This window comes from Pongo pygmaeus, chromosome 7 (genome assembly GCF_028885625.2).
Source record: "Pongo pygmaeus isolate AG05252 chromosome 7, NHGRI_mPonPyg2-v2.0_pri, whole genome shotgun sequence".
NCBI classification, from domain to species: domain Eukaryota; kingdom Metazoa; phylum Chordata; class Mammalia; order Primates; family Hominidae; genus Pongo; species Pongo pygmaeus.
In genome coordinates, this window is record NC_072380.2 from 145,427,203 (window position 1) to 145,454,353 (window position 27,151).

The following is a 27,151-nucleotide window of genomic DNA, read 5'->3' on the forward strand; positions in this document are numbered from 1 at the left end:
AGGACCAGTGCCAACTGGTCCTGTAATCAACCTGGTGGCAAGTTGATTACACAATAACAATTCTATTATGGAAGAGAAAGACTCTTATTTTCACTGGAAAATGCACTTATTCTGAACATAAATCTTTCTTCCTTCCCTATAATGCTTCTGCCAAAACCACTATCTGTGGACTTACCTGCCATATTCACTGTCATAGTATTTCATGGAGCGTCACTTGTAACCAAGCAACTCAATTTCCAGCAAATGAAGCATGCCAATAGAATGATGCTATAGAATTCAATGAACTTACCTGGAGCAGCTGGCCTGACAGAACAATGAAGTGGCCTTTTGAAGGTTTAATTAAAGTGCCAGAATGTGATATAATGCTTTTTGTGGATGAGGTAATATTCCTTTGGATATAATACAGAATCTGAATCCCCATCCAATATATGGTGCTGTTTCTTTCATAGCCAAGATGCATAGATCTGGGACCAAGGGATGGGAATGAGTATGGCCCACTCACTACTGCCCCTACTAATTAACTCGACATTTTACTTCCTGCTTCTGGAACCTGGGGCTCTGCTGGTTTAGAGAGATTAGTTCCAAAGGAAAGAGTGCTTTCATCAGAAAACACAACAATGCTGCCTTCTAATTGCAAGTAGAGACAAATCTAGCCATGTTGGGGTCTTTGTGCCAGTGAACTAACAGGCAAAGAAGGAAGTTAGTGTACTGGCCGGGAGATTTCACCATCACAAGAAAATGAATAGCTACTGCTCACGGGCAGTAGGAGAGAAGAGGGAGAGATTTAACTGAAATGCAGATAATTCTTGGGGCATCTTTTTAGTACCTCCAGTTTTGTGGTAACAGTAAATGGAAAACTAAACTGCCCAACATAGATAGGACTGTCAATGGCACAGAATGTGCAGGAATGAAGGTTGGGTTGCCCCATGATGTCAGGAACTACCCCATGGAGGTGCTTGCTGAAGGAAAGGTAACATGAAATAAGTAGTGGAAGGAGAAGGCTATAAATATCAGTTACCAGCTGCAGCCACATGATCAGCTCAAAAACAAGATCTATAGTAGTGATGGTATTCCTTCCTTGCTTCGATATGAATATATATGTGTGTAAACACACATATCCATATATAAAAATCTGTCTGGTTTTTGGAACACTCTTCCCTCAGATATCTTCCTGGTTTACTACCTGACAGCTGGATCTCCTTGGGGAAGAACCCTGCTATACTGCCAAAATTTTCTTCTATAAATCTTCCTTCCAGCTTTCTGCAAAGGAGCTCACATTTACGAGGGTGACTGTGCACTGAGAGGAAAGAAACACCCAGACATTTCAGGGATTACTGGACACTGGCTCTGAACCAATGGTAATTCCTGGGGACCCAAAACAACACCATGGTCCACAGTTAGAGTGGACCACATATGTACATCCACATATAAATTTATCTATATACGTAAATCACTTCACTTTGTTTCTTTTTTTTTCCATTCTAACATAAGATGTGTTAACAGTGGTTAACTTTATATCTCCACATTTAATTCATAGGATATAAAAATGAGCGTGTGAGTCCTCTAGAAGAGAAATAACCATCAGTCATGGACGAAAAACGTCACATGCAGGACTCTGTGTATCTTTTTTGGGAGAGGGATAATGTCCTCGTCTGCTTGGGCTGCCACAAAAAAGTACCATAGACTGGGTGCTTAAAACAACAGAAATGTACTTCTCCCAGTTCTGGAGGCCAGAAGTCCAAGATCTCCTCCTGACTTAGTGCTATGTCCTCAGATGGCCAGATGGCTGAGACAGAGCGGTCTCCGGTGTCTCTTCCTCTTAAGAACACAAATACTATCATGAGGAACCAACCCTCATGATATTATTTAATCCTAATTATCTCCCAAAGGCCCACCTCCGAATACCATTACACTGGGGGTTAGGGCTTCCACATATGGATTTTGTGAGTACACAATTATTCAGTCCATAACAGATAGCACAGTTTTGTTTAATGGATAATTGTATTAGTTGTGTCAAAAGTATAATTTTGCTTTCTCTTTATGTGGAAATTAAATACAGTCCTGACAAATGTACATGATTTCCAAGTTGGTAGAGGTTGAGTTCTGTTGGATTATGATATGTCAAGTTGGCTAAGGCTGGGAACTGTTTTCCAGAATTTCCTTCCCTATGTAGTTCCTGGGTAGAGTTGACCATGAAGAAAAGTGTTATACTCAGTCATCGCCATCAGTCACAGTGATGGACAGATGCAGAGGGGCCCAGCCTGCTGCAGCTGATCCTTGATCTCCACCACTGTGTGTCCATCCCACCTTTCTTACTGCAGGCCTGCTGATGAAGGCTGGCTCTAAGCCCACCCACCAGGATCTTGGCCATGGACCAGAAGGGTAGCAGATAAATAGAGGCAACAATTTCAGTAGCATGATAATTTCCATAGACCTCTATACAAGCTCCTAGTCACAGTCCTACTTCAGCTTCTCAGATTCTGTGCAAGTTCTGAATTGTCTACCTGCACCAATGCTGCTTCTTCCAATTCTCAACCTCTCCCTTCTAGAGCTTCACTACCCAGCTCTTCCCACATTTGTGTCCAATTGCATTCCTATAACCAGTCCCTCATTCTCATCATATTTTTTCTAACTGATGCATTTTGGTTATCTGCTAAACATTAGCAGAGACTTCCCATTGGAAGCCTGTTTAATAGAGAAAGGCCCTGTGTGAAAAAGCGCCCATCACCCTTGATCCCCTCACTCTGACTCTCCTTCACAGCTCTGAACACCACCTGACATAGTCTGTGTGTATGTATTTGTCTGCTTTGTTACTACTAAATCCCTGATGAACAGAAAGGGGGCTAGCACTCAATAGTTGTTCAATAGGTATTTGTTGAATGAATGTTTGGGGAAACTGATTTAAATATTGCTACATCATGATCAGAGTAACAGTAATTTGTCCTACAATGTATGTGACATATTGAATTCATAATGTTCTAGATAAAGACAAGGTAAGATATTTAAAAAGTAAAGAAGGAAATAGAGGAGAAGGAGTGGGATGGGGAGTAAAAAGGTGAAGAAAAAGAATAAGGGGAGAAAAGTAATTGAGGAGGGAGGGGAAGAAGGAGCAGGGAGGAGAGAGAGGAGAAAGGGAGGAGGAGAGAGAGGAGAAAGGGAAGAAGGAGAGAGAGAGGAGGCTCTAAATATATGGCTGACACTGTACTAAGTGCTTTCTGCAGTTTATCTTCAGACAAACCTGTGAGGCAAGCGTTATTATTCCCAGATTATACATGAAGCCACTAAGGCTCAGAGAATTAAAGGACTTGCTGAAGGTCTTTACAAAGTGATTGAGCTGGAATCCAAATATAGGGTGTCTGGTTTCAAAACTCATATTCTTGCCATTATACCATGCCACCAGAGAAAGCAGACACATCATGGGAAGGAAAATGGAAATGCTGTTTAAAATCATATTAAAGTATTCCAATTGGGTCTGAAATTACAGTTTTAACTTCTAAGCTTGACCAATTTGCTGAAGTACCAATTTAATACTGAGTCCTTTTATCTATGAATTAATACTTTGCATAAGTAGACAGTTCTGGGATTTATAATCAATGTTTTATGCAATAGTTCTATGATCTTACTAAACATTTTCAATACCAACCCTTTATTATAGATAAATGATGAGTTATAGCATTTAAGACATACATTTTAATTTTAAGCTAGCTTAAGGGTATTACTATGGAAAGTAAGAGTTAAAACACTGGAGTAGCGATATGGACAAATAACTCTGTGTTTATCCCAGGAATAATATGCATATGGTCTCTACACCAACCAAAACTGGACCTGGTGGGTCTCAGCCAATGGCAACACAGCCAGATGTTTCAAATCAGGGGAGGCACTTCAGGGTTGTCTTCAAAGGTTGGGTCTTCCTCACTTGGTATAATTTTGGGTTCAGGCCGTCTTCTGGGTGTGTATTTTTTCTCTTGAACTATGTTAGTCACATCAGGGAATGAGTGCTTGCTAGGGTCTACTTCTAGTTTCTCCATGTGCTTGCTTCTATAACAACAAAAAAAGACAAACAGAAACTGATACTACATCACTTAAAATTTCAAATAGATTCAACTCACCCATCCATTTATTCAGCAAACATTGGCAAGTAATATCCCTGGAGCACAGAAATAAAAGAAGAGAATGTCCCTAGCATCAAGAAGCTTAGAGCCTTGTAGAATCAAGACTCTGACCTGTGAAGAAGAAAAGTTCTAAAAAAAAAAAATGTCACTGGACTTCTACTAATGCACAGGCAGTTGGAGAAGACGTCACCTGTGAAACTCTACATCCCTAAGAATTTGTATTTGATAACTGAAATGATACAGCAGGCAAAGCCCTACAGCCAAGATCAATAACTGAATCCTTCCAGGCAGCTCTTATTCCTGAATGCAGCTCATCAGGCTTCTGGACTCTCCTGCTTCAGACAATCTAACTTGTAGGGGTTTGGCAGGGGCATCTACACAGCAAGTTCAGGTGCATAGCAAAGTGTAGCCCCACCAACCTCTCCTCCCACAAGAACCTGAGCCTTCTGCACTCACTCAGTTCTCTCAGCAATAGCAAGCATGAAGCAGAAGAAGGGGGCACCTCGGTTGGCCAATGTTCCCAATATCATGGTCAGATATAGATATAGATATAGATATAGATATAGATATAGATATAGATATAGATATAGATGTAGATGTAGATAATCAGGTCTCTGGGCTGCATTCCCCGCAATTTTGATTCAATAAGTCTGGAGTTGGGCCCAGTAACCTGTATTTTTATAACGTTCCCTCAAATGATATTGATAATCGGTCAAATTGTTTTGGAATCACTGCACCATTCATTCAAATGTTCATTGAACAGATATGTGTTAAATATCTATGATATTCCAGGTGCTGTATAGGCACCAGGAAAACCATGGTCTGTGCAAATAGACAATGTTCCTGGTAATATCTAATAGCACAGTGTGGTGCTTGAACACAGAATTTATGACACTCTCATACACCTGTTTCATTCTTTGTCTGTTTTCATACAATACTGGTATCTTTGAAGCAAAGGTTTTGTTTTTTTCATCTTTTATCCTAGGCATATGGCTGTATTGAATAAATATTGTTGAACAGATGAAAAATATTATTTTTCTATTGGGGAAATAATGAAATTATATAAGAAATTATCTCTGACCTCAAGAAAATCACAGTCAGTCAAATTCAGGAGCTCTAAACTGATGTCCTCAGACTAAGCTCATTCCATGAACACCCTTTGTCAGGGTGTTCTTCTGAAAGTGTCAACTCTCTATTTTCCTTGCAACCGTCTCCCTTCATTTCTGTAATCTGCCTAGCCCTTGAAGTCATTTTAGTTTTTGATCCTTCACACTATTTTGACTAATACACAAGGACCTGCTGAATAAAAAATACAAAATATACAAAGAATATAAAATAGTATATTCAGAAGCCCAAACAGCATACCATAAACTCCATATGCCACAGGAAGGAGAAGAAATGGAAAGGGGCTTGTGTAGCCTCTGAAGGGGTGAAAGAGGTGGGAATCCGAAGATGCCTGAAAGATGTGAAGGAATGTGGGTGAGCAGTAAAGGGAGAATTAATGCTCCAGAGAAATGAATGGTCATGTCCTGAACACACCTTCCTCTCAGATGCCTCGGTGCCACAGTATTCACTGAACCACCTGACTTTAAAAGAATAGAGTTTTGTGGCATCAGCTATGATGCTGCTTATTCCTTTCTGCATAGTCAGTTATCATAAGGTTGGTAACTGACTGTGCAGAAAACAGTAAACATGGCAGGCCAGAGATGACTATCTTTAGAAGGTAGGCCCGCAAGGTTGGGCATTGGCTGGTAAGCTGTTCCCTACAGCCACATGAAACTTTCCCTAAACAATCAGGGTAGCTCACTATGCCTTGCAATGTGTGCAGTCAATTTGGTTTATGCTTTCCTTCTGGGACTGCATTACATTGGCATCTGCTAGGCAGAGGGTGCCTACCAGCACCCAACAAAACCCTGAGCATTGAATCTCTAATGAGCTTCCCTGATGGACAACATTTCACATGTGTTGTTGCAACCCATTGCGGGAGGAATTAAGCATGTCTTGTGTGACTCCACAGGGAAAGGACTCTTAGAAACTTGCACCTGGCTTTTTCTGGACTTAGCCTTTTGCTGATTTTGCCTCCTATTCTTTTGCTGCAATAAATCTTAGCCATGAGTGTGATTATATGCTGAGTCCTGTGAGTTCCTCTAATTTATCTCTGAACCTGGGGTCATCTTGGGGACCCTTGACACACTGCCTTTTGTTGAGCCCCATGCTAAGGCCTTTACTTGTGTCATCAAATCCTCAGACCCAGTGGGAGGACAAGAGGAATAGTCAGCCAAGTTCCCACAGATAAACATAGGCAGAACTAGCTGGGAACTGAATCCAAATCTCTGGTATTAACATCACCCATACTGTTCCTCATAGAAAATTAGGTACCAAACACACAGCATAAAGAGGGGTTTTCTATTCTTGACATTTGGCACATAAGCTTATATCCATCAAAACAAACAGTTCTCCAGGTCAGCATGAATATTGAAACCAATTGTGTTATGACACAGTAAACCCACAACCTGCTAGGCCCTCTTTCATCTCATTTATTTCCTGGTAATCAAGAAACAAAATTCATTACTGCAAGTCAAAAGGCAGTAGAGCGTCTAGGGTAGCTTGCAAGATCCTGGCTCCTACCTGCTAAGCTGTTGGCCCTTGTGAGTTACTCAGCCACTTTGTGCCTCAAAGACCTCATCTTTAAAATAGGGATGACAATGAACATAAGGCCATTGTCAAGATCAAATGAGTTCATCCATGTAAAGGACATAGAGAAGTGCCAGAAACACAGCAGGCATTCCGTAACTGTCAGTGCCATGTAGGAAAAGGGTGGCATCAGTCAACATGTACTAGGATATGGATAAGAGTTCGTTATGAAATTCAGTATGCTTTTCAGCACACATCTTTTAGGTGCCCAGTGCTGTAATTAGTGCTAGGAATTTAAAGATGAGTAAGACATGGTGTGTGCCCATAATCAAATGAGGAGGACACACATATACTGGGCTATTTTGCACCAGTGTGGCAAGGGCTCTGCAAGTAGGATAAACAAGCCAGGTTGAAGCACAAGGAGACAACCATCACCAAGACCTGGAAAGAATTACGGTAGGAATCATAAAGTAAGGGAACTTGGCACCTGGCACTGGGGGCGGGGTGGGGGTGGTATTTTCCAAGATTTTGAGGAGGAAGAACATTCCAGAGAGATAACACTGACAAAAGGTAAGAAAACATTTGTTCTGCTTACTCTTAACCTGTTATCTTCAGAGAGTGAGGTACCCAAGGTGGGGATGGGGGAAGGAGCGGGAGTGTCTGGCCCAGTCCAGTGAGGGTAGGTCTGGGTAAGGGAGGGAAGCTTGGATGGCTGGGTAAGGTAATCTGTTGGGGAGGCTGCCTGGAGAACTGTTTAAGGTAAGACGCTGAAAGTCTTTGGCTTTGTGGCAAGTGCCAGTGCCACGACTCTTGGGAACTGGGGTACCTCGCCCACCACATTTTTCTTTTCACTTTGAGATACTCAAGCAGTAGGGAGTGTGTTTATTTTTAGGAAAGTTAGAGACCGATTTCTTTTTCAAGTAAGGGAATGATGTTTAACAACCTATTTACTATATTTAGTGTCATGTAAATGTAATTAGAAAACAGAACACTGACACTACTCCTTGTTACTGCCCTGTTGTCTAAATTTCCAATTTTTCTTTAATTGCTATTTGTCACAAACAAGATAATTTACCTTCTCTTTCATTGGCTGCTCACAATTCATGTACCTGTTCATTCAATAAGTGTTTACTGAGTACCTACTATGCACCCAGGTTTGTGTGTGTCCTGGAGACTGAAAATGAAAAGCTGTCTTCCTATCCTCAATAACCTTACTAAGTAGATAAAATAATATTATTGTTATTAGCAAAAAGAGATGTTATATAATCATTATTGTACTTAAAGAAGCTATATGATATGTGCCCAAGTGAGACGATTTGACTGACCAAATTGACCCAGTTGTTTTGGTGAATTGAAAGGGATGTGTTGCTGTTTTTAATCATCTCTCAATATAAGTTGGGTATCTCTAATCTGAAGTTCCAAAATCCAAAATGCCCCCAAATCTAAACCTTTTTGAGCACTGACATAATGCTCAAAGGAAATGCTCATTGGAGCACTTCAGATTTTCCAGTTAGGAATGTTGAACTGGTATCATGCAAATATCCCACTATCTGAAAACAAATCCAAAATAAAAAACAAGTCTGGTCCTAAGCATTTTGGATTAGGGATACTCAACCTGTATGTTCACAGTCTTATCTGGTGCTCACACCCATCACTGAGCCCCCCATCCCTTCCCCATCCCACTGATGCAGATGTGGAAGAAGGGAGAGGGACAGGGGTCCATTAGAGGCTGAAGCTGAGGGTCAGGCTCAGTATTGGGGCAAGCACAGATATTTCATTTACTACGTGGTGATTTTAATAACTTTTTAAGCCTTTTTATTGAGCACAATACATGTATAGCAGAATGCCCAAGTCATAAGAGTGAAACTTTCATTAATTGAATGCACCGTGGATTAAGAAGCAGAACATTATCAGCATTCTAGGAGATCCTACTGTGCCCTTCCAGCCATGATGCCCCACTGAAACCACCATCCTGGAGGCTACCACTTTGCCTACTAAGCCTTCCTTCTTATGGGGGGTGCCAGTATGAGGATTTGCTATTTGAAACTCTAGAGTTCGTCTGTGACACTCAAGTAAAGGCCAACAGAATACAAAGATGCTAACCTGGGTTCTTAACTGCTAAGCTGCCGAACCACCTACAAAAACACCTTCTTCCAGAATAATTATTATTTGAGGTAATAAAACATCCTACATTTTTAAGTCTATCTTAGGTATTCTATTACTCGTAGCCAAATATATCCTGATACAAGTCATGTCCAAATGTCATCTATCAGTACATACAGAAATATAGGGAAAAGAATGCCAACATCTCCCTGGGAACCAGGAATCCCATAACCTAATGTAAATCTTTACATAGGTAAATTAGACCAGTTATGACTAAGTTTTTATAATTATAGTTATCATTTAGTATAGTTATTCAGTTGTACAAATAATTAATAATGATGTTAATAACAATAGCCACTGACATTGACATGGCACTTTTTTATTTTTATTTTTCAGATGGAGCCTTGCTCCGTTGCCCAGGCTGGAGTGCAGTGGTGCAATTTTGGCTCACTGCAACCTCCACCTCCTGTGTTCAAGTGATCCTCCCACCTCAGACTCCCAAGTAGCTGGGGCTACAGGTGCATGTCACCATGCCTGGCTAATTTTTGTATTTTTAGTAGAAACGGGGTTTTGCCAAAAGATGGCCAGGCTGCTTGAACTTCCGACCTCAGGTGATCCACCTGCCTCAGCCTCCCAAAGTGCTGGGATTAAGGGTGTGAGCCACCATGCCTGGCCAGGCACTTTCTAGTTTGGAAAACTTATTCCAAAACAAATGTAGGAAGTTCAAACACCTTCATTATAGTCATTATTAAATAAAGCCCTACTTTTTAATTATTATGTTCTTACTTAAAAGGCTATGATCTTTGTGTTTTAAGTATATATCTAAGTTCATCTATTATAATTATTTTGTCCTTGACTTTGAGGAAGAATGGCCTACCTCATTTCCCAGTATATATCCTGGGCCATAATTTCTGGTCTCAATAATAAGCCATGAACTTAGCCAGTATATTGTTATCTGTGGCACACCTAATTCAGATGTTGTGAGGAATGAACTAAATCATAATAGAGGATTTTAATTACTCATGGATCTCTGGAGTCAAAAACAGTGAGCAGCTAAGCCTGGGGCACTTGAAGATCACGATAATCTCCAAAACAAAGGGGAGAGGGGCCTTTTCACCTTTGCTTTCCCCACCTTAATGTCAGAGGCCTCTAGGACAGATGCCCATCACTGGTTTTACCCACGACCTGACTGTCAGAAACATCACCTCTAGAATCCAGTAAGAATAGCTGGAAGACAAAATCAACAGGTTTAACATCACAGAAGAAAGCAAGAAAAAAGAAAATGCCTAAAATCAATCACTAAGTGCAAAACACATCAGAGATTCATTCCTTTTATCAAAAAACATAAAGAAAGAACTTTTTTCTGGTTTCCTAGTAAGCTAGCATATTTGGACCAAAGACTCCCACCTCCCACTGAAAACTTTCTTGAGATCATGAAAGACTTGATAAGATCACAAGGAACTGCAAGGTCAGAAATCAAGGAAAGTGGGAACTCCGAAGGAGGAGCAGAGGCCTGAAGTCACCTTTGCCCTGAGAGCACTTGGGGAGCCCTTGAAGTTGTGCTTTGGTCAATCTGACCTTACAGAGTCTGAAGACAGAGGCCAAGGCCCTGAGCATGCCAGGCGGGCAGTCTAATGGGACACCCTCTCCATAATAAGGGTGCAGTGCCAAAGAGCTTCTCTTGTTTTAAGAGTGAATGAGAAGTAAATGCCCACTGCTCACCTCCGCAAGGCACTTCGAGGAAAGCTGCTTCAGTGGGGCAGAGGAAAACTGAGTTGTCACCACAAGCTAGAAAGTTTACAGCAGCTGTTGGTTAAAAATCTTCAATCTTGAATTTAGATGAAAGTGGTTCCAAATTGGCAGTGTTTTTCTCTGCAGCACATGCCAATGTTCCCTGGCCAAGTACCTCCCAGGCCTCTAAAGAACCACCAGAATATTTTCCCAGGCAGTGGAGTGTGAAGCAAGTTCCCTGTGCACTGGTTACCAACTTGCCAGAGTCCAGTAAAACAGAACACCCCCATACACAACAGGCTACATGAAGCAGATTTATTACTTACAGACAGGCAGCAGAGGACAACAGAAACCACAGGTGCATTGGGAGCTACACCCCAAGGCTCAGGGAAGCTGCCTGGGAAGGAGATGGCATCTCTTCTGCACATGCCCCACTTGTACCACAGCACAAGGACCCCAGGAAGCAGCCCATCCTAGATTGTATACCCCTGGACCACATGATCACTGGGCTAAAGCATTGAAGGACATGTGTTTCCGAGATGGGGAAGGCAACTGAAACAGAACTGAGGCTATTTTAGCCAGCTCCCTCTTATCTCAAGATGTTGTATTCCCAGCACATTCCACAGTTATTCTTGTGAACTACAACTAAGAAAGTGGGGGGAAAGGGTTGGTCCAAGGTCACTCAGAGAACTGTTCTATATGCAGTAGCTCACAGTAAAAAATAAACAACTAGGCCACGCGTAGTGTCTCGTGCCTGTAATCCCAACACTTTGGGAGGCTGTGGCGGGCGGATCACTTGAGGCCAGGAGTTTGAGACTAGCCTGCCCAACATGGCAAAAACCTGTCTCTACTAAAAATACCAGAAAATTAGCTGGGTGTGGTGGCACGTGCCTATAGTCCCAGCTACTCAGGGGGCTGAGGCACAAGAATCGCTTGAACCGGGAGGCGGAGGTTGCAGTGAGCCAAGATCATGCCATCGCATTCCAGCCTGGGCAAAACTCTGTCTCAAAAGGTGAAACTCTGTCTCAAAAAAACAAATAAATGAACAAAAAAGATGACTACTCAAGGAAAAAAAAAAGCACGAGAACCAATAGAATTAACAAGAACAGAAATAGAAATATAAAAACTTCAGATATTGGAATATGAAAACATGAACTATAAAACCACTACAATTATTATGTTTAAATAACATGTCTCAGACTTCCTAGTAAAAGATGGAAAACTGGAAAGCTTCCCTCTGGACTTAGCAGAACAACAAAGATGCTGCCCTCACTCCACTACTCAACACTATCCTGGAATCTTTCCCTGTGCAGTGAGGCACGAAGAGGAAATACAAGAGATAAGGATCAATCGGAAAGCAAGCAAGCAAGCTGTGGTTCTTTGCAGGCATACAGAAAATCTAAAAGAACCCACAGATACATTAATAAAATAATAAGAGAGATTAGTCAAGTTGCTGGCTACAAAATCAAACACAAAAGTAGACTACTTAGTGGTGATGGTTGCACAACATTGTGAATATACTAAACGCCACTGAATTGTACACTTTTAAATGATTACAATGGTCAATTTGAGGTAATGTGTATTTTACCACAATGAAAAAGTAAATTGCAGTCTATATACCAGCAACAGAGAAAAAAATAAAATAAATAATATATTTGTGATAGCATCAAAATATCATACACCTAAAAATTAATAAAACATTGGTATGCTTATGGAAAAGTTACAAAGAGATACCAAATAAGATCAAAAAAAGGACAGAGAGACACTAATACTATAAGAACTGTTCTCTCTAAATTGATCTATATGGCCAATAGAATTCCAAAGAAAATCCCAATACATACCTGTGTGTGTGTTTGTATGTGAGTAAAAATTGCTTAGTTGATTCTGAAATATATATGTAAGTGCAAAGGGCTAAAATTAGCCAACTCACTCTTCAAGAAGAATAAGGTGAGAGGACATTTCCTACCAGTTATAAAACTCATTATAAGACTATGGAAATTAAGGAAGTAGAGCAGAATAGAGACCAGAGGCAAACCCATACAGATATGGACACCTGGTCTACGACAGAGGTGGCCTTAGTAACTAATGTAGAAAGGATAACCATCTTAATAAGAAACACAGGGACAGTAGGGTGCCCACACTGGGAAAAATTAAATTGTCATACTTTAAACAAATTAAATTGTCATACTTTAAACAAACTTAATTCCTGATGGATTAGATGTTTCCTCAAATTATACCTAAATGTGAAAAGCAAAAGCACAAAGCCTTACAACATAAAGGACTACCTTTATGACCTCAGGGCAGGATGGAATTTCTAGAACAGAACAAACATAAAATAATTAACCATAAAAAAGTTTAATAATTTTGATTGTTTTAAAATCAAAATCTTCTGTTCATCAAATGACACCAGGAAGAGATTAAGAAGGCAAGCCTGGCTTGGTGCGGTGGCTCACACTTGTAATCCCAGCACTTTGGGAGGCCAAGGCAGGCGGATCACAGGAGATCAGGAGTTTGAGACCAGCCTGGCCAACATTGTGAAACCCTGTCTTTATTAAAAACACAAAAATTAACCAGGTATGGTGGCAGGCACCAGTAGTCCCAGCTACTCGGGAGGCTGAGGCAGGAGAATCGCTTGAACCCAGGAGGCAGAGGTTGCAGTGAGCCGAGATCCTGCCACTGCACTACAGCCTCCTGCCACTGCACTTGGCAAGAGCGAGACTCTGCCTCAAAAAAAAAAAAAAGAAGAAGAAGAAGAAGGCAAGCCTGAGGTTTTATAATCCTGGTTCTACCACTTAGCAACTTTCACATCTTGGGCAAATGCCATCTCTCAATCTCAGTAAATTAGAAATAATAGCACTTATCTGCAGTGTTACTCTTGAAGATGAAAGACAGACAACACATAGCATCATGTAGCAGAGTTGGCACTCAATAAATCCCTTCGTTTGGAGGAATTTGTGCATCTTCCTTCATTTTACAGTGTTATGGGACCACAAGAGGTCACTGATGACCTGATGAATAAAACCCTACTCCAGTTGCTCCTCCTCCTCCATTCACTTCCTCCCCAGCATGAGAAACAAACCACTCCACCAAGAGATGGGCAAGGGGCCTCTTGTGGCCCTCCCGGTGGACGGCTGCATCTACAGTCCTTTGTCTAAAATCAACAATCCTGCCTGACCCCAGTCCCTGTGAGCAGCTTTAATGGGCAGCTGCTTGGTTAATGGGGTTGCCCAGCCTGAAGCTGGGATAACGTGCACAATAGAGTTTGCCAGTGATTAAGAAGCACCATAAACTACCTTCACACAGGCATTTTACATGTGATTGTGGTGTGATCATTTGTCAGTAATCAAAATGAAAAAGAAAGGCTTTACAAAAATACCACAGGAGGGACTACTATGAAGAATCGTGCTAAGACATCTTGAATCCTCAAGTGTAATCACAGTAATGATAGTTTTCCTGGGGTCTGAAAACCAGCTCCGAACTGTTTGCAATGATTTGGCTTTCCATTGCTGATTCCTCACAAATTAGATTCAGACTCTTTCCATGTGTTGATGCTGCTGGGGGTTAATTATGACTGTGAATATTCATAATAGACATAATACCCGTGAATCTTGTATGTGCAATGGAAATCACTAAGCTGGGAAATAGAGTGGATTTCCAAGGTTAAAAACAGCAACCCATTTTTCAGTAGGAATTCAATTGCATACCTGTTGTTCAAACAAACCCCATGTTTAAAAATCTCTACAAAACTTCAGCAGTTGTCTTTGAATATACCAATGTCTGACTGCTTTATTATGCAACACATAAATATAGCTCTTGTTCAGGTATTTTTATGATGGTAATTCTAGCATATACATTTGTATCACAAAGATAGTTTGCCTTACTTCAAAATAGATTTTACCATCTGGATGATAAGAGTCTGAAAATCATAAGAAGCAGAAGGGCAGTTGGAAGAACTGGGATCTCATTCTAGAGAAGAACTGAGAAAGGGGAGAGCTTTGTGCAAATTACTTTAAGGGATGTAATTGCTTAAGGGAGACTGGCTTGGTTCTGAGGGTCTCCAGGAAGCAGAGCCTGGACCTTCACTTAGGAATCAAAGAGAGACAGAGAGAGGCTGTCTAACAGTAGAGGATACCAAGAAGGGAATGAATACTCTCTTGAGAGGGTGAGGGTCCTGTTGGGAAAGGAATTTAAGCAAAGGCCAGAAAATGACCAACAGTCAGGAAATTGACAGGAGGGGCCCTAGTACCCCTGAGAGTTGAGGCATCTGTGGAGTGACACACAGATCATAAAAGGGAGGCAGTGACAGCAACAGTACCAGCAAGGTTGTCCCAGCATGTCATGGCTACATGACCTTCAGTACACTCTAAGTTTCTCCCTCCCTCAGCTCCCCTAACTGGAAACTGAGCATAAAAATTATGAGGATTAAATGTATTTAATATGGGTAAAGCACACAGAATAGCACCTGACACGAAGCAAGCACTTGGTAAATGTTAGCCGTCATTGGTGTTGAAATTACCAGTCGTTATATTATGATGAGACATTGGGACCTGTATATACACAGATTTGATTCTAGGGATCAGGAGCCCTACAAAGCAAGAGTCCACGGTTTGGGAAATAAACATTAACATTCATGGAACGAACCATCTCAGAACTTTAAATAATTGTACAATTTTGGAAGCTGCATTCCAACCAACAAATGACAATGAAGAGAACAATATAATACAGCTAAGGACAGTCTGGGAGGGTGGTACCTTGTGTTTGTTTGTTCTCTGCTCCTGTCCGAGGTAGTTTTCATAGATTTGAATGCTCGCTGACCACCTGTGATTACTTCTCCTACCTAAAATAAAAATGAAACACACACCAAGTAGTGAATTACTCCTTGAAGTACCTTTAAAAATATACATATATGTATTTTAAAAGATACTAAAACATTTTAATTTTTTCTCTACATATTCCATGAAAGACTCAAACTTGAAGCCCCTATATGCAGTGTAGAGAAGGTTATATCACGAATTGTTATCTGTTGTAAGAGTCTTGCGAAGCCACAAGCTATCTACAACTGCCAAAGGCCAAGCAGGAGATATGGTGAATCAATGTATTTAACAAATATTATCTACAAGACAACAACATATCAGATACTTTTGTGGGGTATTGGGGATACAGATGTGATGGAAACACTGCCTTTGAGGTGCTCCTAGTGAAAAGTGGAAAGCACTCTGAGATGGGAGCTTGAATCCTCATTCTCCCAGCTCACTGCGCCCTGGTTTCTTCCTCTGCAAAATGAAGGAATTGGTTTATGATCTGAAAGGCCCCTTTTTGGTCTAAAAAGTCCTATAATTCTAATATTTTTAAAACTAAATAAGCTCAATGCTAAGCACGTTGAAGTCTCAATAAATAAAATGATTCCATTCAACAAACATACTGCAAAAATTATTCAGACCCAGTACTTCCTCTCAAGGAACTCCTAAGACATCAGAGAGGGGAAGGAAAAGAGAACCTGCTGCTACTTGTCAGACTCCAACTATGTGCTAGGCACACACCTAACAATATCGACACTGTATTTCACTTAATTTCTCCACCCCTCAACATTCCTATGAGACAGGGATTGCTAGCAGAAGAAGTTTAAAAACTCTTCTCATGTTGCCTGGGTCTGCCCAATATGGGGTCTGCCTTTTGTTTTCAAGAAGTGACCTGGAGTGGGTGTCCCATTCCCCTCTCCACCCTCACCAGGTCCTTCTCTATGGCAGGGGAATGACTCATTCACCCGCCTCATCTCTCTAATGGGCAGGGTCATTATCTCAAGGGTGAGGGCTATCCGCCTTTCTCTGTTCTGCCTGAGACTTGGTGTGCTGCACAGCTGTGATCCAGGTTCATGCAACTGATTAAGGAAAAGACTAGGCTTGGACTTCAAGGGTCTATCATCGTCTGCCTCCCATGTACTGGCTCAGGCATGTATCTCAACTTACAGTATATATTTGGGACGGGCATTGGGAGCCCCAATTTAGCCTTAACACTAAGCCACATTCTCCTATCTAAGCTTTACTAGACTGAAGTGTTGGGCACTTAATCATATTAATACATGGGGTAATTTGTTCCTTATTTAATTAGAGATTCTTGGTTATAGGCTCCAATAAATCCCCAAAGCCTAGCCCATTGTTTATCATGTGTATGCTTCAATAAATAAATGATGAATGAACCAATGAAGAAATGATTCCCCATCTGAGACTGCAGCATCAAACTCGGGGAGGTTTGGGCTCTGATGAATGCCCACTTCTAGATGGCAGTCCTTTTCCTGTGTCAACATCATACAGTGGTGCAAGACTAGTCTTTTACATGGTGCAGTTGTATAATTTTCAATTATATTTTGTAAAAATGCAAAATGTGTATGGATGTGTGATGCCATTCAGCTCCCTTTCACTGGAGACCATGAACATAAGAAGTACATCTTCCTCTTCCCATGGGTCTCATGGGAGGGCATATGTGCGATGTGGAAAGATCTTCAGCTCCACCCTTTCAATATAAGCTTTGAACACTAGACTGGGGGAAAATAATACCCTTAACGTCACAAGTGGATGGCAAGACTTTTGCTGAAGCTCCAGAAGAAAAAAATAATGAATGCTACTAAAGACATTAAATACCAAGGCTAGAAGGGTTTGTTCAGAAATGTTTCAAAAGCGATGTAGTCTACATTATAAAACTCATAGAAGAATGCTACGGAAGAATTGGCAACTAAAGCTACCAAAACAATGTTTACTTCTTTAACAGAAGGTGACTCATGGAAAGGTTTGTATTATCAAACATGGTTTATTTTGGAGTAGGCTAAGTCTAAAATGTTGTATTTTCTAGGTTTTAAAATAGACTTAATGTAATTTTATTGCTTTCCATTAATTTTTTGCTGACCAATGTTATATTTGTGGATGTTACTTTGGCAGGGTATGAATGTCTATATGGTTTAAATATGAAAACAACTGGTTTTCTTCTTTTTCTTTAACTGAATGAGTGGGATGAATCTAAATATTTCCTGATATCCTGGCCTTCCCTTAAGGGAATGAAAACACTTTTCAGTTGCTATTGATTCCAGTTATAGTTAACCAAATCAGATTCATGTCAGTTATAAATTTAAAAAGTAGAATTAAGAAGGTATTTCTTAATGTTTTATGGAGACTAAAAAGAGACTCTACTTAGATTTAGAGAAGGAGAGAGAGAATGGGGGGAAGGGGCCTCCTCCTGGAAGTATCCCAGGGAGGCAGCAAGACCTCCAAGAGATGTGGCTGTGTAATACATGTGGAGCAGTGCTGTCCAGCAAAATTTTCTGCAATTCTGTTTTTCAATATTTCCTAGTATCTCAATATGTCTGGTGGAAATGCTCTGTGCTATCCAACACAATAGCTGCCAGCTGCCTGTGGCTACTAAGCACTTGAAATGCAGTTAGTGCAACTTAGAAACTCAAGTTTTGATTTTATTAAATTTTAATTAATTTGAATTTGTTTATTTAGCAAGAGGGATAGGAACATAATCACAGCCAGCCTCAAACCCATGTGTGTTGGTCATGTGATGGGCTACCAGGATTCTTCTTCAGGTGTGAATGACTTTGTCCATACCAACTACCCGTAATTCCTCTGTGGTCTAGACCACATGGTCTTTTCAGTTCTGGAACTCTTTCCTCCTTCCTTACCATGCCTGGGACCTGGAACTCTCATGTAAGTGTGAGAACTTGGGGGTCTACAATCCAATCTCTCTGATCAATGTGAGATCTAGAGGATACTCCCCTGTGCCTGATTTGGCCAATTGAAAAGACTCAGGTTGGCCAGGGAGCTCACTGGGATGTTGACTGAGACCTTTGTTGGGCCTGCAACACAGCTCAACTTCTCCCTTTCTCCACCCTTGGCTTCTTCCCTCCCTTTACAGGTGTTGACCCCCAGGGCACTTCTTAATACATATTTTGCATGCTCGTCTGCATTTCAGAATCTGCTTCCCAAGGAGCAATGGCACCTTAGCACCTTTTAAATTTCTTAATATTTTAATTCCTTTAAATGAGGTCAATGTTAGTTAAAATTCATTAAAATATCAGCTTAAAAAAATATCAGCTTAAAAAAAGCTCTTGAACCCAAAGTACAAGTTTTGTACAGCTTTACATTGCAATACATGCACCAATGAGAATGGGAGCATATGCATAATTAGAGCCTTAAAACACCCCATTTCTAACACTGTTATTTGTCACATAATAAGCACAAAGACTCTGTGTTTATGGAAATGCAAATAGAATCACAAATTTGGAACTTTTATTCACAGGGAATTTGCTGTGCACCAGAATCTAAATGTGTTTCTTCTTTTTAAAAGGTATTTTCAGCTCATTTAGTTTCAAAGATTGTTTTAAGCTTAAAAGTTAGAAGGAATTAAGGAGTCAGCTATAAGCAAAATATTAACACCAACATTCATAATAACACTGAAATTCATCTTAATGCCAACATTCATATTAATAGTAGGTTACCTTTTCTGATAAGATCGAATTTGCCCAAGCAGAGGACTATAGGTTCAGTGTTCCAAGGTTTTGGAATCGTAACATTTGGTTTCCCACTCTACCTGCAGTCCTGGGTTGCTCTTCCTCCAGGAAGCAATGCTCATTAATATCAAACATGGTCTTATTCATTTGTGCTAAATGTATTTAGGAATGACTAATGGAAAAGTTGTAAGGGCCAAAACATGTTTAGTAAATTAGATAATGTGAGACTAACAGTTTCCTGAATCCACAGAGAGAAATGTAATCAACTACTTGAAAATTCAATTGTGGGATAGGCATAAAGGAACAAATTAACATTTTAATAATGTTACATTATTTTAACTCTCATAGAGCCATGCAATTGAAAGTTGGGAGTGAACATGGAGGCAGTAACAGAGTTCACTTTTCTACAGAATACAAAAGTCCATTCTGAGGCTTTTCTGATGCATGACTTTCCAACTTTTGCTTAAATAGTACCTGGGTTGAAGTTTCATTACGTCCCGAGGCAGCACCTGCATTGAGACGATCTATAACAACTATAAAAGTTACTCATACCAAGAAACATAGACTATGTGAGCTGTGTAAAAATACAGTAAACTGATGCAATGAAGCTACTTAGCTCTGAATCCTTATACTTTGGGTTGAACCATAAAAATTGCCACTATCTATGTTTGACCCATAAAAAATGATTTCTTATGATTCAACTTAATATTTAAGTGAATTTAAATAAAAATGAGCAAACAATAACTCCATTTCAGATGAGGACATGCTACTTGTAAATTAAGAGGGAATGAACAAAGGAAATGAATATAATCAGGAATACTTGTTAAGAAAGGAAACATAAATCAATCTACTTTAACATTTTCCTGTGAGTTTAGCCTGGCTTCTTAAATAAAAGTAAACATGAAAATCACAATAAATTTATCTTTCTCTTGGATATTTCACTTTCTCCCACAGTTTCAACTATTACCTCCATTAAATCTGCTCCAAGAAATATTTACTGAGCATCTGTTATATGCCAAGCATAGGACTGAGAGGCAGATATGGAATGATGGATTAAAAGTTATTCCTGATCATCTCATGAGGAAGAAAGATATATAAACAGTTAGAATACATTGAAAAAAGTACAACTGCTAGATATATGCATAGACTACTATGGAAGCCCAAGGGAAGGAGCCGTGCTAGAAAGGATAGAGAGCAGAAATCAAATAAGGTATTTTAATCTGTTCTCACATTGCTATAAAGAAATACCTGAGACTGGGTAATTTATAAATAAAAGAGGTTTACCTGACTCATGGCTCTGCAGACTATATAGGAAACATGGTGGCATCAGCTTCTGGGAAGGCCTCAGGAAACTTACAATCATGGCAGAAGGTGAAGGGGAAGCAGGCATGTCTCATATGGCAGGAGTAGGAGCAAGAGAGAGAGGAAGGAGGTGCTACACACTTTTAGACCACCAGATCTCAAGAGAACTCTACCACACAGCACTAGGGGGATGGTGCTAAACCATTAGAAACTGCCCCTATGATCCAACCATCTCCCACCAGGCTCCATCTCCAGCATTAGGCATTACATTTCAACATGAGACTTGGGTGGGGACACAAATCCACATCAATCCTGTTGTGATGCTGTCTAAATGTGCCTAATGGCCATTGGAAGACTTATTGGGGGCTGTGAGGTTTGATATGAATTTTAAAGGATAAGTAGGAATTTTCCAGAAGATGTAAGTCATGTAGCAGATGAGGAATATTCCAGAAAGAGAAAACAAGCATAAGCAGAGACAGGAAAGTAAATGACCACACAAACCAGCACGAAATATGTGGCAGACTGTAGCTGGAGAGAAGGCTGAAAAACGACAAAAGAGAGATTTGGGGGAATTTATTTCATGACCCTTGGACTTTGCACAAGCGGTGATGAGAACTTTGCAGTGCTTTCTTCCCAAGTCACACAGAGTAGTATTTTACACACGTCCTTATTTTCCTTAGACAAGGTATGTGATGTTAACAAAAATACTAACTCCAGTGGAGTGATAGCTTTTGAAAAGTGTCTTTTTCTCTTGCCTACCCAGATAAAAATACTTTCCTTTCTGTTTAGACTATTTTAGTCAAATTTCTGTTTCTGCACCCAACCTCACTCTGAAAATACTCATGACACACAATCCTATTGGGAAACCGTCTAAATGTGCATAATGACTGTCACAGAGATTCTACAAATTCACACATTCGAATCATTGGCTAATTGTGCTGTTCTGTTGGGCTTTAGTTTGCCTACAGACCACCATTTCTCCAGCAGACCACTGTCTCATAGGAGGTAGGTCTTGGACTCTGCATTTAAGATCACTTAGCATTTATAGATCCTCTTAAAAGGGGTCATTAGCATGAAATACAATCCATTATCCACAAGTGCCCCAGAGTGGAAGATCATGAAAGTTAACATGAAGGTTAAGGGGATGGTTTCTTAAAATGAACTGAACATTAATAAATGATTTTTACACTCTTCAGTGCAGACCTTTGCAGTATTTTCATGTGGGTGTGACATGGTGTCTTAATGCATAGTACAGGTGCTGAACCTGTTTGTCCTCATATCCATTGCCCGCCCTGTCTTTGCTCTGCTCTGTAAATCACAGGCAGACAGAACCCTGCTGGCTTCACTATCACTATCCACAGAACCCTGCTGGCCTTCCATGTTAACTGGCTTCCACCTGGGCCTGGGCAATGGGAGGCAATGGAGGGAAGCTGGAGGGCCAAGAACCCTACATGCTTTCACAACCCCTGTCTGTATCAGCAACTTCTCCAGCAGTGGTAGAGTCTACTCTGTGGCTCCAGGCCCTGCCCAAGAGGGCTACTGCAGTTTTGGTTTCTTTCAGGTGACCTTTCCAGGTGACCTTGGTGTTTGCTTTCTGCCAACACCAACTTCTCCCTCTGTCCCAGGAATAGTGATAACTTCCTGATGGTACACATTTTTTCCTTTCTTTGACTTCTCAAATCTCCTATTACCTGTGTAATATGTTTCCTGAATTACTTCTAAACAATAAATTCCCTTATAAATCCTGTACTGTATACATTTCAATACTCAGGTGTTTCCTGATTTCTCATTAGACCCTTTCTTATTTATGTTGTGTTTCTCACACCTTGGGGTGCTCATTAAAACAAGATTCCCACACCTTCTAGTTAGAATCTGTAGATAGTGGTCTGGGAATCTAGTTTTTAGCAAGCTCTCTCCAGGTGATTCTTAGATTAGGTGAGTTTTGAAAACAGTCTTAGCTGATACTGCAGCTTCCAGGCTTTTCTGAATGCAATTTAATTTATACAACCCACATTTACAACATGCCTATAGTGTCCCAGAAATTGTTCTAGGAGCTGGGATGCTGTGGATGAACCAGAAAAACGTGGTCACTGCAATGATGAAATATTTTACATTGCTACTCAAAATTATATACTTTGATCTACAGATGAGAGATAATAATTGTATAACACTCCATTTTATGTGTGCACTATCGTTTAATGGACTGGTTTTGAATAGTTAGATTGTTTCCAATTTCTTATATCATGGTGTCTACCCATGTACATAAATTGTATATTGTATGATATACCTAACTATTTTGTTAGGAGATAATCCAAATTTAGAATTATTAAGTCATAATGTACATTTTAAGGCTTGATATGTGTCAATAATTTTATTCCCAAAAAGATTAAATCATTTCCTATTTTCTCTAGCAGTTTATGAGAGTACTCTTTCAATGAACCCTCATTAGCACTGAACTAAAAAACTTTTTTTTTTTAAATAGGAATTTGGCAGGAGTGGTTGCTTCTAGAAAGAATTAGATGGTTGAGGAAGACAGATTAAAGGAAGGCTTGCTTTGTACTGTAAGTTACTTAATACTTTTGGATTCTGTCCTGTAAATATATATTATCTATTTAAAAATAAAAAAGCAGTAAAAAGTTTTTAAATCTTTGATAATAAGATGAAACATATAATATTTTATTATAATATATAATGGAAATTTCTCATATCTTTTGTGTTTCTTTTGTAACTGTCGTTTCCCACCTTTCTATTAGAGTTTTAATTGTTTTCTGAAATACTTTTATGAATTTACACATATCCTTCTTTAGTCTTTTGTGGTTTATTTTTCTGGCAATGAGACATATCAGCATTAAAAAAATTGTATCTTAACTTGTTTATTTTACCTCACTAAAATGTAAACTTCATGAGGACAGGAAGTTCTCTGTTGGGCACATGGTAAGCCCTCAACAATTATTTGTTGAATAAATAAACACATAGATGAAATGCAAGTGAACAAAAAGTATTTACTGAACGGTAGGTTTTGACATACAACTCTTACATTGTAAATAATGAAATAATTATTTAATTATTGTAGATTGTAAATAATTAAAATTATTGCTTTTCATTGGTGATTTTTAAAATTATTTTATGTTTAGAAAATCCTTTAAAGAACGAAAGTAGATATTTATCTTTATTTATTTTCTTAATGCTTTTAAAATAATGCTTAATTCTTTAAAATCCATATGAAATTTATTTTGGTGTCTGGTGTATTTGATGAACTAATGTTTTCCAAACAGCCAATATCCTCCAATTTTATTATAAAATATACATTTATTTATTCACTCAATTTCAATCAGTAGGTATTTTTTTGAGTTCTTACAACACGCCACTGAACTAGACACATTTCTTGTTTCCGGGAGCTTATGGTTTAGTAGAAGAGAAAACAAGTCAGCACACAGCTTTAGGGCAGTGAGATCAATACTACGACAGAGAATAAACACAGGGTGATGTAGGAGCATTGTGGACAGACATATCCTAGCTTTGGGGGCTCAGGGAAATTTCCCAAGGGAGTGTTATCTGAGCTAGAAAAGGAATATCCAGTTGCAAGGAGGAAAAGTGCCTCTCACAGAGAAGGAAAAACTTGCAAAAAGGTAAGAAAGAATAGCAAGTTCCTGGAACTGTAAGCTGTTCCATATTCCTAGTGCATGGGCTTTAGAAGGCGAGACAGTAGGAGCTGAGGTTGTGGATGTAAGCAGGGTCTACAGCATGCAGGAACTGTAGGCCATTTGAGCAGTTAGGACTTTATTCTAAAGATGAGAGGGACCTCATTAATAGGCTTTATAAAAGGAGAAACTGGCACCATAAAGTTTGCATTTTTGGAAGGTTGCTGGAAAGCAAAGTATATATTGAAATAAAATATGAAAAGAGGAAGTCTATTTATAATACCATTGTAGTAATAAGGTAAGAGATGATTGTTATCTCTGTCAAGACAAAGACAGTGGCAATAAAGAGAAAGAATGAATTTGAGGTCTGAAGGAGGTAAAATCTAGCAGACTTGAATGTAAAGAGTGAAGATAGAGGGAGATGACAAAGATGATTTCAAGTGGGCGGATGAAAGGGATTTGGGAGGTATAGTAAGTTTGGAAGGGAAATAGACTTCAGATTTTAACTGAAAATCCTGCAGATACATATTTAAAAGTCCATCATATTTAGGAAGTAACTGAAGCCAATTCAATGGATAAGATCAATCAGGAGAGGGTAAGAATGAGGAGAGTTGAGTAAGAAACACAAAAGAAAGTGAACATTTAAGGAATGAGCAAAGGAAGATGTACTTACAAAAAAAAGACTGCAAAAGAATGGACAAAAAGGTAGAAGAAAGGTGTATGTGATTATATAAAACTAAGAGCAAGATTAAAAGGAGGAGGAGAATCCAACAGTATCTCATACGATGGAGAAATCAAGTAAAGTAAGTGTTCCAAACTTCCTATTGAGCTCAGTAAAAAAAGATATTTGTTCAGTATGATAGAAGTTTCTGACAGATAAAAATAATAAATTTCAAAGAATATATACATACATATATGTTCATATATATATATATATATGTAATGCCCAATGACTTTTACCTTGAAAATGACAAATTGCTGTTGAGAGACAAATTTTAGAACACCCATAGAGAGAAATCTCATGACCATACGCTGGCAAACTTAATAATGTTAAGATGTCAGATCTTCCCAGATCGACCTACAGATTCAATAAAATCCTAATTAGCATCCCAACCATGATTTTGTATGAAAATCGATAAGCTGATTCCTAAATTTATATACAAATACAAATAATAGACAAAATGATCATCAAAAAGAAACAAAGTCATAAGAATTGCAGCCTTGAAGGTTTATTATAAAGCTAAAATTATTAGCATAGGGTAGTATTGGCATAAGAATAAAGAGATCAATGGAAAAAAACACAGGCTTAAAAATAGACCCTTCTTTATGAGGCCATTGAGTTTTGACACAGGTGCCGAAGCAACTCAATGGGGAAAGTAAAATCTTTTGCGCTAGATCTTCAAATCCATAAGAGAAAAAAAATGACCCTTAACCAGTACTATATACCATCCATAAAAATCCATCTGAAATGAATCCCAGACTTAAATAAATAATAAATTTAATATATAATAAATAATAAATAATAAATAATAAATAATAAATAAATAAATAAATAGGAAAAAGGAAGTAATCACCAAAATAGAAATAAAATAACATATGAGAATTCACCAAAGCCAAAACTTCTGCTTATTATACAAATAATAAGCAGAATAAAATAATAAGCAAATGACTGGCTGGCTGACAGAAAATATTTAAAAAATCAGATAAGGAATGAATAAGGACATTTGGGGGTTTCATTCTTCAACTAATATTTATTTGTTGTAATATTTATTTACCAGAAGGCAAGTACTATTCCAGTCATTGGCTGAATCAAGGTCTCTACTCTCATAATCCCCACATTTAGATAGGTAAAGACAAATCATACAAAATTTAACAAATATGGCCATTTCATACAGTAATCAATACTGTGATCAAATAAACCAAGTAATATGGCTGAGAAAGATGACTGAGAGATTGTGACTGGCTATATTAGCTCTGGTATTCAAAAAAAAGTCCTTCTAAAAATGTAACATTTGAGCCCAAACCTGCATAATACAAAGGAGACAGATACTGATATGGTTTGACTCTGTGTCTCCACCCAAATATCATCTGGAATTGTAATCCCCATGTGTCAAGGAGGGACCTGTAATCCCCCTGTGTGGAGGGAGGGAGGTGATTAGATCATGGGGGCAGTTTCCCCCATGCTATTCTCTTCATAGTGAGGGAGTTCTCAGGAGACCTGATGGTTTTATAAGGGGCTCTTCCCCCTTCACTTCCTTCATACGCTCTCTCACCTGCTGCCATGTAAGATGCGCCTGCTTCCCCTTCCACCACGATTGTAAGTTTCCTGAGGCCTCCCAAGCCATGCAGAACTGTGAGTCAATTAAACCTCTTTTCCTTATAAATTACCCAGTCTGGGGCAGTTCTTTACAGCAGTGTGAGAATGGAATAACACAGGAAATTGGTACCAAGAATGGTGGTGGTTTCCCCCATGATGTTCTTGTGATAATGAGTGAATTCTCACGAGATCTGATGGTTTGATAAATGGTAGTCTTTCTGGCTCCCTCACACACTCTCCTGCCGCCATGGTCCAAGTTTGTTTCCCCTTTACCTTCCACCATGATCTGGAGGTCTCCCCAGCTATGTGGAACTGTGAGTCAATTAAACCTCTTTCCTTTATAAATTACCCAGTCTTAGGTATTTATTTATAGCAGTGTGAAAACAGACTAATACAGATGTAAACAGAGAAAGGGGAAGAAATGCTCTTGGCAGAAAAAGCACAGAAAACACAAAAGTCTTGCCGGTGGGAACAAGGTTCCAGAAACTTATTGGAACCTTCTGTATTCCAGAACCTTATTGGAACCTCCTGTGTTTCAGAACCTTTTTGGAATCTTCTGTGTTCCAGAAAGAGAGAGAGATAGAGAAAAAAAAAAAAGCTGTGTCCAGAATATGAGAGGAGAAAAGTGGAAGAAGGTATCAGAAACATAGGCAGAAACTACCTTGTACACAGTCTTCTGGGCCACAACAAGAAGTCTGAATATATTTCAAGTGCCATGGAAAGCCATTGGTAGGTTTCAACACGGGAATAAAGCTATTATTTGCAAGATGTACATTTTTATTTTACAAAATTTACTTCTTTAAAAAAA

The 27,151-nt window shown here is 39.3% G+C and overlaps 1 protein-coding gene across 4 annotated transcripts in view; it reads right to left on the reverse strand.

The window, feature by feature from the left end:
• Positions 1-1,976: 1,976 nt before the first annotated feature.
• Positions 1,977-27,151, reverse strand: part of DNAAF11 (dynein axonemal assembly factor 11) — a 110,673-nt gene continuing 85,498 nt past the window's right edge. For 2 of the 4 annotated variants that reach the window (XM_054497791.2, XM_054497794.1), the window contains 2 exons: positions 15,332-15,417; positions 1,977-4,038 (listed from right to left, as the gene is read on the reverse strand). In XM_054497791.2, coding sequence (XP_054353766.1) covers positions 3,864-4,038; positions 15,332-15,417 — 261 coding nt within the window. In that variant the 3' untranslated portion in view covers positions 1,977-3,863. The remainder of the gene's footprint in view (positions 4,039-15,331; positions 15,418-27,151) is intronic. The other 2 variants (XM_054497793.1, XM_054497792.1) reach the window with 2 other exon arrangements.